General features: G+C 27.4%; 1 protein-coding gene across 1 annotated transcript in view; it reads right to left on the bottom strand.

Annotated features, from left to right (window-relative positions):
* The window catches only part of LOC112679836 (cathepsin L1), an 86,222-nt gene that overhangs the window by 5,324 nt on the left and 65,482 nt on the right, over nt 1–15,416 (bottom strand). Inside the window, exon 7 of the mRNA XM_025549761.1 lies at nt 12,699–12,859. Coding sequence (XP_025405546.1) covers nt 12,699–12,859 — 161 coding nt within the window. The remainder of the gene's footprint in view (nt 1–12,698; nt 12,860–15,416) is intronic.

Genomic DNA, 15,416 nt, shown 5'->3' on the forward strand with positions numbered 1-15,416 from the left:
ACTATAATATTTAAACACTTTTTAAAGTATTAAAATTAAATTTATGGAACTTGAGGGTATGAATACAAAAAAATGGTTTGATCGATCTCAAGTAAATTTCATGCCGAATTCAAATGCGTTTTCACAACTGTTATACTCGTAGCTTCATTAACCGAAATGATGGACAAAAAGAGGGTAGTTTTTACTATGTTACACAGGTGAAAGACGATTTAAGTACATATAAATATCGAATCCCCTCAGAAAAAAAAAGAACTCTTTATTGTTGCTAATGACTTATAAGAAAGATCAACCTGAATGTTATTATTTCGCATTAACTTTCTTTGACGTTCAATTGAAAGGTGTATAAAATACTATTAATCAATTAGTAGTACCTAATCATTAAATATTAAAACTCGGTGTACGTTGAATATGACAGCTTGAAATTGGTAGAAATTACATTAAAATCATCATTATTATACAAACCGAATTTCCTTGCGTATAAGATTAACATACGTTTAAGCGATGTTTTGCATTTTTAAAGTCTTTAAAGTTTATCAAAAGGTGTGTTTAAGAGACCAAATAATAGAACCGTATTCCACCATAAAACGAACAAACGATAAAAGCGCAGAGTAAAACTTTTGAAAAAATTTGATTTGTTATCAAATATGAAAGTCCAAGAGTAAAATTCTGAGTATTTATTTTGATATCATCCTGGAGCATCATTTAGTCGTAATTAAAAAAAAAAACGTTTTCATGTCCATCACCCAAGATGTCGTTATTTTTCGATTTTATCTTGTTCATTATAGCATAACGATACTTAACTAGAAAATAACATTTGACAAGTTATCGTTATTTGTAAAATTATATTATTTTACCTACTGATGATCATTATTGGCTAAGGGGATTTGTATTGATTTGATTTTGATATTTAAAATAATTATACATTTTTTATACGGTAGAATATATAGTAGTTCATAATATTCCCTGACATATTATTAATACGCATACATTTATAATATTTGCATAGTAAAACAATGTTCATGTAGATATTATTTTAAATTATGCACATGATCCCTTGTCACTCATCGTGTGCGTTCATTATTTCGTCGACCGTTGTTATCGGAATTGACTTAACGTGCGGGTATACTGTCTATTCAATTATTTATGACGCTGTTCGAAATCATTCGTACCCATTCGCTCGAAAACTGATTTAAATCGGATTTATATTTTTAATAAAAACAGCAAAAATATGGCTCGAAGAAAATTAATTCAGAGAAAACGGCAAAGGAAACATCTAATACAGTCAAGTAGCAATGTTCCTTAAGGACAATAGTCCAAGGAACTGAATGTGTTCCTTATTTTATCCAAAATCGCTTGATCAAGATAAAGTATGCATTTTTCTTTGTCTTCAAGAATTTTCTTTAACAAAAATGATCTTGGAGAACCACATAGGATACGGAAAAACATTATTTTAACCCAATAAATAGATTTTACTAATTTGTACTCGTTGATATTTATTTGTATTTTCTACACTGTTGTATTGTGCTACATTTTAGAAAAAACAAATTATAATATTTTAAATTTATCAAATTTTCCAACGAAATCTTTGAAAATATTTTACAACAAATGTTTTGATATTTTTATAGAAACCTATCATTGACATCAACCTTAATTTATATTACAATTTGTGATAGTATATAATTTTAGAACGACGCATGATGTTGTCTTTTATCCATACAAATTATGTTACGAAAATATGTTTGAAGGCTTAAAAAAAATATTTTAAACACAAATCCATCCAATTTCGATAGAAACGAGAAGGTCTATTTATGGACAGAAAAAAATAATGTGACCCGGCGATCAATAGAGTTAAAGTCGCAATTTACAATAATATAACTATTCATGGTTTTACAGTCATTTGGTTACTGTTTTTCGACCAACTACCAAAAGGTTTTCCCGTTAATACCTATACCGAAAAACGACAAGTACATCAATAATCGTTACGGAACCAAATCACTGCTTAACTGTTTCGGCGTGGAACCACAAAGGGGAGTAGAATATAATAGCTACCGTTGAGGCCTATATACGTGTTTGAGACAAGGGAAAATTTTCCACTTTATTTTGACATTTTCAACGACGATTGACAAGAGCACAAAAGCCAATTATTGTAGTCGACTTTTTCAATTAAATTCGAAGTATTCAAAAACTCTAGAAAAATTAAGAAAACCCGGTCTACCAAAAAAATCATAAAGAAAATCACGAGAGTTTATTACACTATTCCCCATTATACATAAGACAACAAAATGTCATAAAAAACAATGCAATTCAAATAAATAATATAATAAATATTACCTAGCCGGAAACACCTTCGTTGAAGTCCATAAATTATCTAATAAATCACAACCTAACAAAATATCAAAAAAATGTATAACAAATAAAAGCATAGATATATAAAAACATTTTTTATGAAATGTTACAATCATATCCAGATCATGAATTCATATATATTGACGCTTCTAAAATCAATCAAAAATGTGGACTAGCCGTAATCATAAATGATTAATATAATTATATACGAGTATATATATATATATATATATATATATATATGATAATTATCACAAATACAATTAAAAATTAATAGTACCCGTAGTATTTTACGGTAGAAGCCATAGCAATATTAAAGGCCATTAAAAAAATACAGTCGACGTATAATAAGAAATATCTAATAATGTCCTATTCACAGAGTACGTAAAGAATTAAAAAACAAAATTTAAATATAACATTAAGGTAAAAATAACATTTTTATATATTAAAAAAAGAATAATATGTTACCACCGACTAATAACCATGTAGTTGATACCGTATAAAAAAATAAAAATATTATTTGAACATGGTATCGCTGGATTTAAAATAATTACACCAGGGCCGGATTTAGGATTTGTAGGCCCCTAGGCTCAATTGTGGTGTGGGCCCTACTAGAAAGTTTTTAGAAAATAAAAATTCCCATTATATATGTACACACGTACACACTATATACTAATAGTATATTTTATTACACAACACCAATTTTAGAAAACTATAAATGAAAAATTTTTAGACGGAGCTTTTTTTTTTTTTTTTTAGTTGTACGATGGTGTGGTGAGGGCCCTGTTGTGGTGCGGGCCCATAGGCTACAGCCTATATAGCCTATGCTTAAATCCGGCCCTGAATTACACATAATTGTATAATGTTTCTCCGGTTAAGAATAAATTGTAATTGAAAACGTGTGAAATAAATCTAATCGGTTTTTTCATAAACCTTCTCCCTGACAATTAGAGATTTTTAACGATAATATTTTTATTATAATAAAATAAATAAAATGTATGATTTATTTTTAATATTCTTAATAAAAAGCTATTATTAATAACTCATCATCTCTATCTTGTTTCTAAATCATAAATATACAAAACAATAAATTATCTTCACGTTAAAATAAGTTTGTTTTGGAAATCAAACAATTAATATTCTAAATTTCTACTTAGAATGAGCTCAACAATGCATCATCGGGTGAACGTGGAGAGAGACATACGAGGTATACGAGTATAATTATTTTTTGATGTTCCATAATTACTACACTGTAATAAACTACAATTTGCGGACTAAAAGTAATGCTATGTACATAATACATACTCGGTTCGCAGCAGACGAGTTATTGTTACTACGTTTTTATTTATTCAGATACATTAATTTGCCTACCCCGTTACACGAACAACACTATATCCCCTCCTCCCACTGTATGTTTATTTTCCTTACTCGGTTATTGTGTTTATTTTTCTTACCCAGTGGTTATGTTTATAGGTCAAATACAAAGTAATTTTTTTCTGCAACAGATTTTTTTAATTAAATATCTCATTTTATCGTAAATAATTTCGAAACGACTTTTTTTTTGTGCGTCCATGTAAAAAGTTTGACATTTATGTATAACAATGTCGACGGCTCTAACTTATTCGAATTTACCTTTTTTTTATTTTAGCACATGAGTATAGATAAAACTAGACACTTTTATTAGGTCAGGCCAAATGAAAAATATAAAAAGTATTATTACGTAAAATTAACTATTATTTCCTATAGTATAATTATAAAAATAAACGTCAAATATTTAAATTAAACAATAACTAATAAAACCAATTATTCAAATATATAGAATAGACTTATTATGTTCTATTATAATCCTTATTTGTACCAATTGTACCTATATAGCATATATACAGTTGCCTACCCCTGCTATATATTATATTATATTATAGTATTATGTAAAACGTACAAATGTATACGTTTACATGTATAAATATATTATTTATAATACCTAAATAATTATTAAAATATATAATATACAGTGGCGCAACTGGAGGCCCGTAGACCACGCATTGCGGGGGGGGGGGGCGGTATTTTGGAGCCATTAGTTAAAATAAATTTAATTCCCATGAAAAAAAATTGAATAATTGATTTTTTTCAAAATCAATTAGTGTTATCTATATTTATAATAATCTGTTATATGAAATATGTTCAGACCAGATCGCGAAAGAAATGGAAGATGCAATAATGAAGTATTTTGAAGTAAACAATATACAAATAAATAAATATAGAGGTCAAGGATATGACGGGGCAAACGTAATGAGTGGTGTATACAATGGCTTGCAAAAACAAATTTGTGAAAGAGAACCGAATGCTATTTGTGATCATTGTGCCGCCAACAATTTAAATTTAATACTGAAAGATGCAGTTTGCGTTCAACCGGTTCAGATATTTTTTGATAATATACAACAATTTTATACATTATTTAGTTCACGTATAAAAAGGGGGGATTTTCTTTTAAATATAAATTTAATAAAATTTAAATTTGAAGTAATCATGATGAAAAATCCCGAAAATGATTTCAAAATCAATGTATTTTACACAAATATAGACATTACAATTTCACAACTTCATACACATTTTATAGGTATGAATAATATTGTGAATATGTTTAAATTTATTTTTCCCAAAAATTTAGCATTATACTCAGATACGGAACTGACCCAATTTGCTAAAATGTTAGTGGAACAGTATTTAAAAGACTTATCTATATCAGCTATCAAATTTGTCTACAGCACATATTTTTATTCAGAAGGATGGTATTTAAAAATATAAAAGAGGTTTCTAGCATCAAAGAATCAGCTGAATTATTGATTGTTCAAAATAATTGCATGTTACGTTCGTTCTCTAAATTAAAACTAATTAAGAGTTACTTAAGAAATACTATGGCACAACAACGTTTATCAGATTTAAGTGTATCGAGTATTGAAAACGAGGGAATGTGCAGTTTAGACATAAACAGGATAGTTGATAAGTTTGCCCAAAAAAATGCTAGAAGACTGTGGCGGTTTTACGGAGGGAATAGGTGGACAGCCTCCCCCTTTTGAGCCATGTAAAAACTAAAAATACGAAGGTTTTATCGATAATTTTATGTCAAAACCGTTTACTGTTTACAAAAGTGTTTGCTTCTATAGAAATTTGACTGTTTGAATTAAAATTAATAAATTTTATTTATTATTTTACCACCGAATAAATAAATAAATAAATTTGAAAGTTTGAGTAAATAATAATTTTTGTTATAATTTCTATATTGATACCTATATTTTTATGTTATGCCATTTTGACATAAAGTTATAGAACTTAAAATTACTTCTCATGTATCAAACAAAAAGAAAAAAATAAATGGGATATGTATGCAGATTCTAAGTTTATGCAAAATATTTTCGCCCCTCCCTCCTTATGGCTTCTCAAAAACCGCCACTACTAGAAGATCGCAGAAATTTAAAGAAAATAATTCAGTAAAATGTAGTTATATATACATTAAGTAATAATTGTGTAATATTAAATAAATATTGTTATTTTTTATCATATGACAAAATATTAATTAAAATAAGTGATTTACCTATAACAGATTACTTTTTTAAACTAATATACCTACCTAAACAACATTTTAGGGGCTCATTTTTAATTTGTATGGGAGGGGGCCGAATTTTTTTGTTACGCCACTAATAATATATACATATTTTTTGTTAGTATTAGGTCAGGCCATGGCCTGACTGGCCTGACCCGTAGTTTTGCCTATGCATATGAGCAAGATATAAGCAGAATTTTTACCGTGGTCACTGGGTAAAATAGAGAATAAAGGATTAGTAATATTTTTAATAGTTTATTTATTTACTTATTGTTTTATCATAGTGTATTATAATGATATTTATATTGCCTCTTTTTGACTTGAAGCACACAATGTTGTTTTTATAATAATTTTTGTGTGCAGGGATTAATGTTCATAGTAATCATTGATATTATAGTTTAATTTTTAAATTCTAGTCAGAAAATACTTCACATAGAGTATATAAAAATTATGAACTTCATACAGAATACATAATGTATAGACAAAACCAGAAATTTTAATTTTCTCCGGTTTTTCTAGTAAGTTTAAATCATTGTGATAAATACAGTAATAAAGTACATATTAGTAAACGATTTGAACGTAATAAAAATACTTTGATCCTACAAGATATAAATGTTTAAAATTTAATTTATGTATTAGATAATGATCTATTTTTTATTTAACACGAAAAGCGTACAAAATGCATTTTTAAAAATAATTCAACATTTAACTTAAACGAAAAAAATTTTAATTTTGAAAAAAATCAGGTAAAAATTTTATAATTAAAAATACAACACAGTTATAGTACATAAGAGTACCTATATAACAAACCAAAACTATCTATACCTGCAATTACATATTGTGAATAAAAATCGTTTAGAAAAGTAATCGATAAATAATGTATTGTCAATGTAACTAAAAATACAAAATACTATAATACATGCAATTAGATATTAATCTCATTATAAATATATTTTACAAATACTACTACATATGTAAAAGTAAGGATAACTCATTAAACAGTACATTTAGTAACTGTAAATTATGGTTGAAAACGTTTTACCTTTTTGATTGAACGATTGAGAATACTTTAAATTCATAAAAAAAACTTATCGCTGACTTAAATGAGCAATACGATTAAGAAAGAATTTATGTGCACCGTTGCCAGTAAATAATATTTATATTATTTTGTGTTTTTCTTTTATTTTAGTTTCCACTATGCACAATACACAACGAAAATATTAACGTTTGTGCGACGACTAAAAGTCTAACCATTATTGTCTCGTATCTTTAAAGTCATTGTAAGTCTATAATATAGTCTCTGATGATATCTAAAAGTTGAATTATCTATTTTTGGAAATAACTGATTGCGATCGACCGTTTGATAACAATTATTATATATGGTAACGTTGCAAAAAATGTTAATCTACTGAACGTTCTCAATGTTAAAATTGCCTTGTTCAATTGTCCATTAACGTTTGATAAAATTCGAGATAAACTTTCGAAATTAAATTTGTTATTTGATGCCATTATCAGTGATAACTACTCACAGTAGGTGTGTTTTCATTGCTTGCACCAGTAATAGTTACGTTGTGTGAGCATTCTGCGTACATAATTCATTTGTTAAGTAAGAACCAATAGATTTCAACCGCCTGTGAAAAGATTGCTATTGAAATAGATTATAAAAAATAAAACGAATTTAACGGTTCGTTATTATCATTTATTTAGGTTGTTTAAATTATAGTATTCATGCTAAACCGTGCATGGGAAAATCGTCGGTTGGAAAACACGCGTTGGTTAAGGGTAGTCTGTAAAAAACGTCTTAATGAATATTTAAGGAAGTGTCCATCAGTTTCTTTCTTAATCATTAGAGGGTGTCGTGAATCGAGTTTCTTTTCTAAAAGTTTTTACATTATTTCTGAAAAGAAAGGTGTGAATGAATTCGCTATGTATTATACCCCTCGATTTATTTCCCCTTTAAGTGACAAGACGATGCATATTATATTCTTTCTTGAATTCATTATTTGATTTATTTTCGTATTACCGTATTTAAAATACAAATAAAATAAATCGGGTTTTCGTTGTAAAAAATGTACCCAGGCGGATACTATTCAAACAATTACTTGAAAAAAAGTTAATTACTTTATTAACCAATTTACTCCATAAGGTTTTGAAGCACTTTATTAATTGGATTTACATTTTACAAAACCTTGTTTACTGTAGACCTAAATCCATTACGCTGATATCCCTCTCCATTTAGACACTACGAATTCATCTAACTCAGTCACTCGCAGAACTATCTATGTTCATAGAATTATAATCTGGTTTGACTATGTTTAAATCATAATCATCGGATCAATGATAATCTATTAGGCTCGAATTTAAATTTATTTAAAAAAAAAAACCAAAATATGTAAACATATATGAATCACTAAACGCAAGAAGGGCACATGTCCACATTTTATAGTTTTTCAGAAGAGACAAAAAAGGTCACATGTCTAGGACATACGCCGTTTTTGCATTTAACACAAAATATGATCATTTTATAACATACCAGTAAACTGGACATGTGTCCCGTTTGCACAGAATGGTGTAATTGTTGAATCCAAACAAAAATCTGTAAAAATGTAGTTTTATGAAAATTATGGACGTGTGCCTTCTTGCATTTAGTGATTCATATATAATAAAAAATGAAAATACGGAAGTTTAGAAAAAAAATTACAAAAAAAAACCAAAAATAAAATGTATACAATTAAACCCTATTCTGGATCTTGAATGCAATGAGATACCATAAACTTATAAAATCAGACTTTCAAAATCAAATGCTCTACGATTTCTTACGTATTTGGTAATGCTTTGATAAAGAATCATTCAAAGATTCATTTTCGAAAATTGGAACTTTCGCATGTATAAAAGCACGACGAAGGTCGATCAAACGACTACTTTTTAGTCACCGAAGAAGTGACCTAAGCAAAAAACAACGGTTAGAATTTTTATTTTCTTATTTTCCCATCTTTGTATTTCGTAATCCTTATATGTAGTACTACTAAAAAAAAAAAACTGTTCGATAGAACAGATGTTCACACGCGGAACCGTACAAAATCTCATCGTAGCTTTTGTTCGTTTAATCATTAAACACTAACAAGGTCAACATAAAATTATTCGTCTACACACGGTACCGAGTTACTGCAAATCCTGCGATAAGCATACGACACGCTCGTTTAGCTATTAGTCTTTTCAAGGTTTATTGTTTGTCAGTACGCCAAACACAGTTTAAGTCAAATGTAGAAAAAAAAATTATCACTATCGGGGATATTTAATTGTCAATAATTTGTTTAGATCATAACGCTCGATTACCTAACCCATTTCGAACATATACTTAAATTACGTTTAATGATTGGAATATTTGATACACGTACTTTTGGAAATGCGATATTGTCACAAAATTACAATAATACAAGTATTATACAGTTGACAAAATATAAAATTATATTTACTGTAAAATGTAACGACATATTCCAACGTGACTCAAAAAATAATAATTTTATGGACGTGATATTGTTATATATTATGTATATGAGTATACTCGTATCAACATTTAATATAAATGGTTTGATTTAAAAAAAAAAATGTATAAAATATCCATTATATGAAATCGAAATGTGCATGTTTTCTTAGCTTTTTTCAAAAATTTCTGTTTGTGCCGGGGTTTAAATCAAAATAATATATATTGCTTACTGTTATGGGACATTTAAATGTTATAAGCAATTGAGCGTTTAACGTTATAAATAATTTAAACGTTTGTAAAATGTTCCGTTTACCGTTATTGATAATTAAAACGTTATGAACAATTTAGCGTTTTGCGTTATTTAAATCAGTGTACGGGTTCCGCGCTGACAATATCCGACGTACTCGTAATTTCAGAAAGCATATTTATAAATTATCATTGGTAATGCTTATTTATATTTTATTAGTTGATAAAGTTATTGTTGTTTTATACATTCTTCTTATATTTATTTTATTTGAATTGCCTAGTCATAAAAGTCAATCTAACAAAAATAACCATATTCAAAATCTATTTTACTGATAGTTATAAATATTTTTCCATGGCAATTTCTTTTATGTTTCAATCGTTAATCGTTTTCTGTTATGTTATTCGATATTAATCAACGTCGTACCCATATGTGTTGTTTCCGTCTTACACAAGTGCGACATGGTAAATTTTCGTTCACCAGTTTCAATAGTGTGGTTTTAGTTTTTATATTGGAGTGAATTTGCCCTACTATCAAACTTTTAGGTAATAACATTATCCGTGTTCTCTCGTTGGTTTTTTATGATATTTTAATTTTTAAGTGAATTATGAGCATTTTCAAATATTAATATTATTAAAATATCGTAAAAAACCAATGAGAGAACACAGATATAATGTTTTTACCTATAAATTTAATAATAGGACAAATTCACTCCAATATAAAAACTAAAAGCACATTATTAAAACTGGTGAACGAAAATTTACCATGTCACACATGTGTAAGACGGAGACAACACATGCGGGTACGACGTCCTCTTTTTATTAATTTTATATGTAAACAGAAATAATTTTTTTTTTAATTTGTAATTTTTTTTTTAAGCTGTATAATAACAATGTGTATAGATAATAGCCAAATAATCAATTGTAATTATGATTTTTAGGATCAAATAAAAGTATTATTAAAATTGGATATTTATATTTACGCATTATATAGCATATAGTTATAATAATATATTCACAATAATATGATCATTTTGGACTAAATATTATATAAACACATTCTGGAAGTGTTCTATAATATCATGATATACTAAAAAATAGTATTAATTAAGCAATAATTTACTATTAAGGATTAAAATTGATGGGATACCATAGTAACCCACGTGACTAACGAAGGGTTAATTATTTTTTTTTTTTTTTGTACATCGAACAATAAATTGCTTTAATCTGAAATAGTAAAATATTTTCCAGACGAGGGGAGCAATTTCATTTAATATATTATATTTAGGTAAATTTTCAACAATACAAGGTTATACCTCAGTGGTAAATTGGGCCAAACACTTATTTTACATGGTTAAATTGTTAAATATTATTTTAGTATTTACCTATATGTTATATTATTACTATTTTAATTATGTTCAAAGTGTTTTTTTGGCCAAAGTAAAATTATTAATTTAAAAAATTCCACTTCTACTGCAGCATTACTAATTTGATTTTCTTATAAATTATTCATTTACAATATTGCTATTCTCGACTAACTATTCATATTAAAGGTTAATAGTATTTTGTTTCTCCATAGACCATAATTCAACTTTGCAAATTATATGCTAACGACTAATCTTATTTTAGTGAAGACACTACGGTTTAATTTTGTAATCACGTATAGTTAATATTCGAGGTAACTGAACAGTATGCACTTACTGAACAATGGCGGAAACGTGAAATTGCAAGAATAAGTTCATTTTAAAGTGATAACCTAAGTTTATTTTTTCGGACGGGACACGATTCTATACGATATAATTTTTTACATACCCGATTTTGCACATTTTCATAATACTAAAGATTTTTTTTACTTAACCCAAGTTTAACACGATGCCGCATAAAAATGTTTACGACGTTGCCAATTATGAGGAAAAATAATTATAGTAATAATACTAAATAAAACAAATTATTAAAAAAAAATTTTATAATTAAAATAAGCAATAAATTACAATTTTTTTCCTTGATATTGAGGACCAACTTGTGATAAAAATTGAATGATATCAATTTGATTTGTTTCATACTTATTGTATGCATTTATGGTAAATTTCATAAGTTATTTTTTTTTTGCGTTCAATATTTTCCGATTATTACATAAAGTAATTGATCTGATTTTAGTTTCGGTTTCCAACTGAAATTCCATCAATACTTTTATAACTAAATAGGTATGTGGATGAGGGTGATCAAATTGGCCGTTTTATATGTGATAAAAAACCAAAATAATGTTATAATATAACTTATATGTAATATTATTATCGACTATTTTTATGTTTAAAATAATTTTTATAATACAATCGGCAACGTCGCAAATTAGTTTTGTGCGGAACCGTGTGAAAAGGTATTTGTGGAATCGTATAATGCGGAATCGTGAATCTTACATACACAACTTACATGGTGCAACTTACATTTACCGATATTTAAGGCTTAATATGCTTGATGTCGATTAAATATTATTACAATGTGGGTAATAAATGTTTGTTTTATTTTTTCACATCGTATCATATTTAATTAATTTTATTGGTAATATATTGTACGATTGATTTCGTATTATTTTTAACTATAACTCAAATTCGTAATAAATAGCTTCCTCAGTTTTTTAACCATACTTTCTCAAATCAGATTTTTCGTTAAAAATGGTTTAATTGCAACGTGTCAAGATCTCGTAATCTAACACGTCAACTTCATATCCGATCCGTATTAATTTTCTATTCATGTTTTTGATAATTATAATAACATAATAAAACAATTGCACGGAGCGGTACGAAATCCGTTTTGATCGGATAATTTAAAAAGCACTTTGGATGCCATGACAAAAATATACGTAATAGATGTCAACGATAAATCTGACTGGCTTGAATGGTTTAAGGCAAGTGAAAACAAGCAAATTTTTAAAATTTATTAATATAAAATATGTTTCTTTTTTAGATGTGTGTATATGTGTATATATATATATATGTATATATATCACAGTAATATACTTACGAATATAGTTGGAATGTTTTCGGACTTGCGTTGACCGACACGCTGATCGGCCCGACAAGCGCCACGGCTACTTTTAATGAGTGTTCATCGTTTGCTGGCAAAATTGAAATTTTCGAGATTTGAGCTACAGCTCTAAACCTTTTGAAATGGCACAATGTTTTCTGAAATAAAATTTACGATTTCATTACTTTTATGGCTTGGTTATCGAAGCTCAACAGTTAAAAGTAATGCACTTATGGGTCTGTCGGGGTGTAAACTATATTATTCGCACATATAATAATTAATGATTTTGCGCATACCCCCACGTACAGCGTAATAAATTAATTTAACACAATTCGCGCAGTCGACGGATACTTAGACGCATAGTAAATGATACCAATGTTGCAGATACATTTAAAAATATTTTCAAGTATACCTACGCGTACCTACACCTTACGTAACTTCTTTCTAACGGGTTTTTATTGCGAGAAAAACACTGAATATATCCAATTCAGTACATTTGTTTAACAATAGGTGTTCATACACGTATTAATGTTGTTTTTGATTAGAAATTCAGTTACAATTAGGACAATTTAGGATAATTTAAACAGTTATAATAGTTATATTTCAAATCAATTACGTTAAAATATTGATTGTCTGTACAAAGAGCCAACAATAGCCGTTAGTAATACAATCACTATTTTTTAGAGGCCGGTCGTGGAATAGTGGAAAGAAAGAACAGATTATAGTATTATCTTTATACTGTATTTTTATTAGATTTAAACTTTTAATATTATGTACATCAAGTATAACAGTATTTTATTTAAAATAACATTAATTCAGCACCAAATTAATGCCAACAAATTATAAAGTACTATAATTGTATTTATACAAAATTTAATCTTTAAACTTTGGAATGGATAATTATAGCAGATTAAAGAATTATCTTTATACGAATTTCTTATTTTTAATAGATAAAAACCTTATAAATGATTAAGTATAAACGGTGTTTAATCTAAGAAAATATTGATTCGGCATCGAGTTGTCAATATACATACATTAAGGCAATAAAACAATAAAAATACTATTATTATATTAATATTTAATTATATTAGATTATTTTATTGATTTTTTTTTTTTTTTTATAATTTTACAAAATAATTTCATTATCTATGTATATGAGATATTCGAAAGATCGGTATTTATATTTATATCATACATGTCTCAAGATCAATGGGTTTTAATTTGTAATTTTTGATTCAATGAATTAAAGAAAAGTACTTGCTTGTCGTGAAATCGAATACAACGAATAGGAAAACTGGTCGTCAGAAAACTAGAAAATATATTGGTTTAAAATGCTTGAAACTATATGTGCAGACGTACATTTGAAAGGAAACATCAATGGGAGGACTTCCGGAAGACATGACATTAGATACTATAGTAAATTCATGTCCATGCTTTCGATGAAAGTAGAAAGGAGTTTTTCAATTTATACAACTACGAGTATTTTATCAGATTGCTGATGACGTTTTCTATTTGAAATTATTAAAAAATATTTATCTTTTAGAATAAAATTACGTACAATAGCTACTAACTGGTTTCTGGTTCTGATCGGTTGACTATCGATAACAAATTTTTAAATTTAACTTACATTTTTTTTTTTTTTAGTATTTTTCAGTTGATAATTAGATTTTAAAATTGTTAAGTCATTGTACCCTGCGCTCAACAACTCTCACAAATTTCAATGTACATTATATTATATAATTAAATTAAAATAAAACGTTTATTAAAACTTTACGGTGAATTCTTATAAATAATAAAGGTGTTTTTATTTATTTTTTAAATTTTTCAGTACCTCATTACTGAATTTTCAGAGTTCTATAGAATTATAATATTCCAGATTCAATAATAATACCCAAGTGAGATTTTCCGAAGATGTAAAATGTTTCTGGCTGATTAAGTATAAATCATCTTTTTCGACTAGTTAAAAATATGTGTCCAATAAGGTAACAAGGTAATAAGGCATTAAAAGCATAAGTATGATAGCTGCACATGATTTAAAATATTTCTCTTGTATTTAATCTAACCGTGTACCTATACGTTCAGCTGTTTCGGATAATATGATAATGGAAAAATGCACCTTTAAACGAATTGAAGTTAGTCAGTGGAGTAGTGAGGAACTAGGTGGCCTTAGGGTCATAAGAGACAGAGGCCCCCTTTAACACAGAAATTTAATTATAATACAAATATTAATTATTAAATAGTGATTCATCATGAGCTAATAATAATTGTATAATATATTTATTATTTTATAATTTATTACATATTTAATGAATAAAAATATATTATATTACACTATATTACTTAAAAATTAACTTTTCGAGCCTTCATTTGAGCAAACTTGTCAATTACTTCTTTTAAATTCAATTGTCGTGCTCGCCCATTCTCAATGAAAATATATGCCAAACCACTCAATCGATCCTGTGCTATCGTACTCCGTACATAATTTTTTGTTATTTTTAGTTTTGAGAACGATCGCTCAGCTGCTGCAAATTTAATGGGTAACGTCAAATACAAAATAAAAGCTGTGCATACATCAGTGTATGTTGTCGTAAGAGGAGAATGTTCAATTAATAACATTTCTGCAATTTCTTTTGTTGTTTTTGACTTGTTCAATATTATATCCATAAAACATGATCGAAAAGGTAGAATCTGATGAACAAATACTGGAGAAATATA

The sequence above is a fragment of the Sipha flava genome, unplaced genomic scaffold (assembly GCF_003268045.1).
Source record: "Sipha flava isolate LNK unplaced genomic scaffold, YSA_version1 169_pilon_pilon, whole genome shotgun sequence".
NCBI classification, from domain to species: domain Eukaryota; kingdom Metazoa; phylum Arthropoda; class Insecta; order Hemiptera; family Aphididae; genus Sipha; species Sipha flava.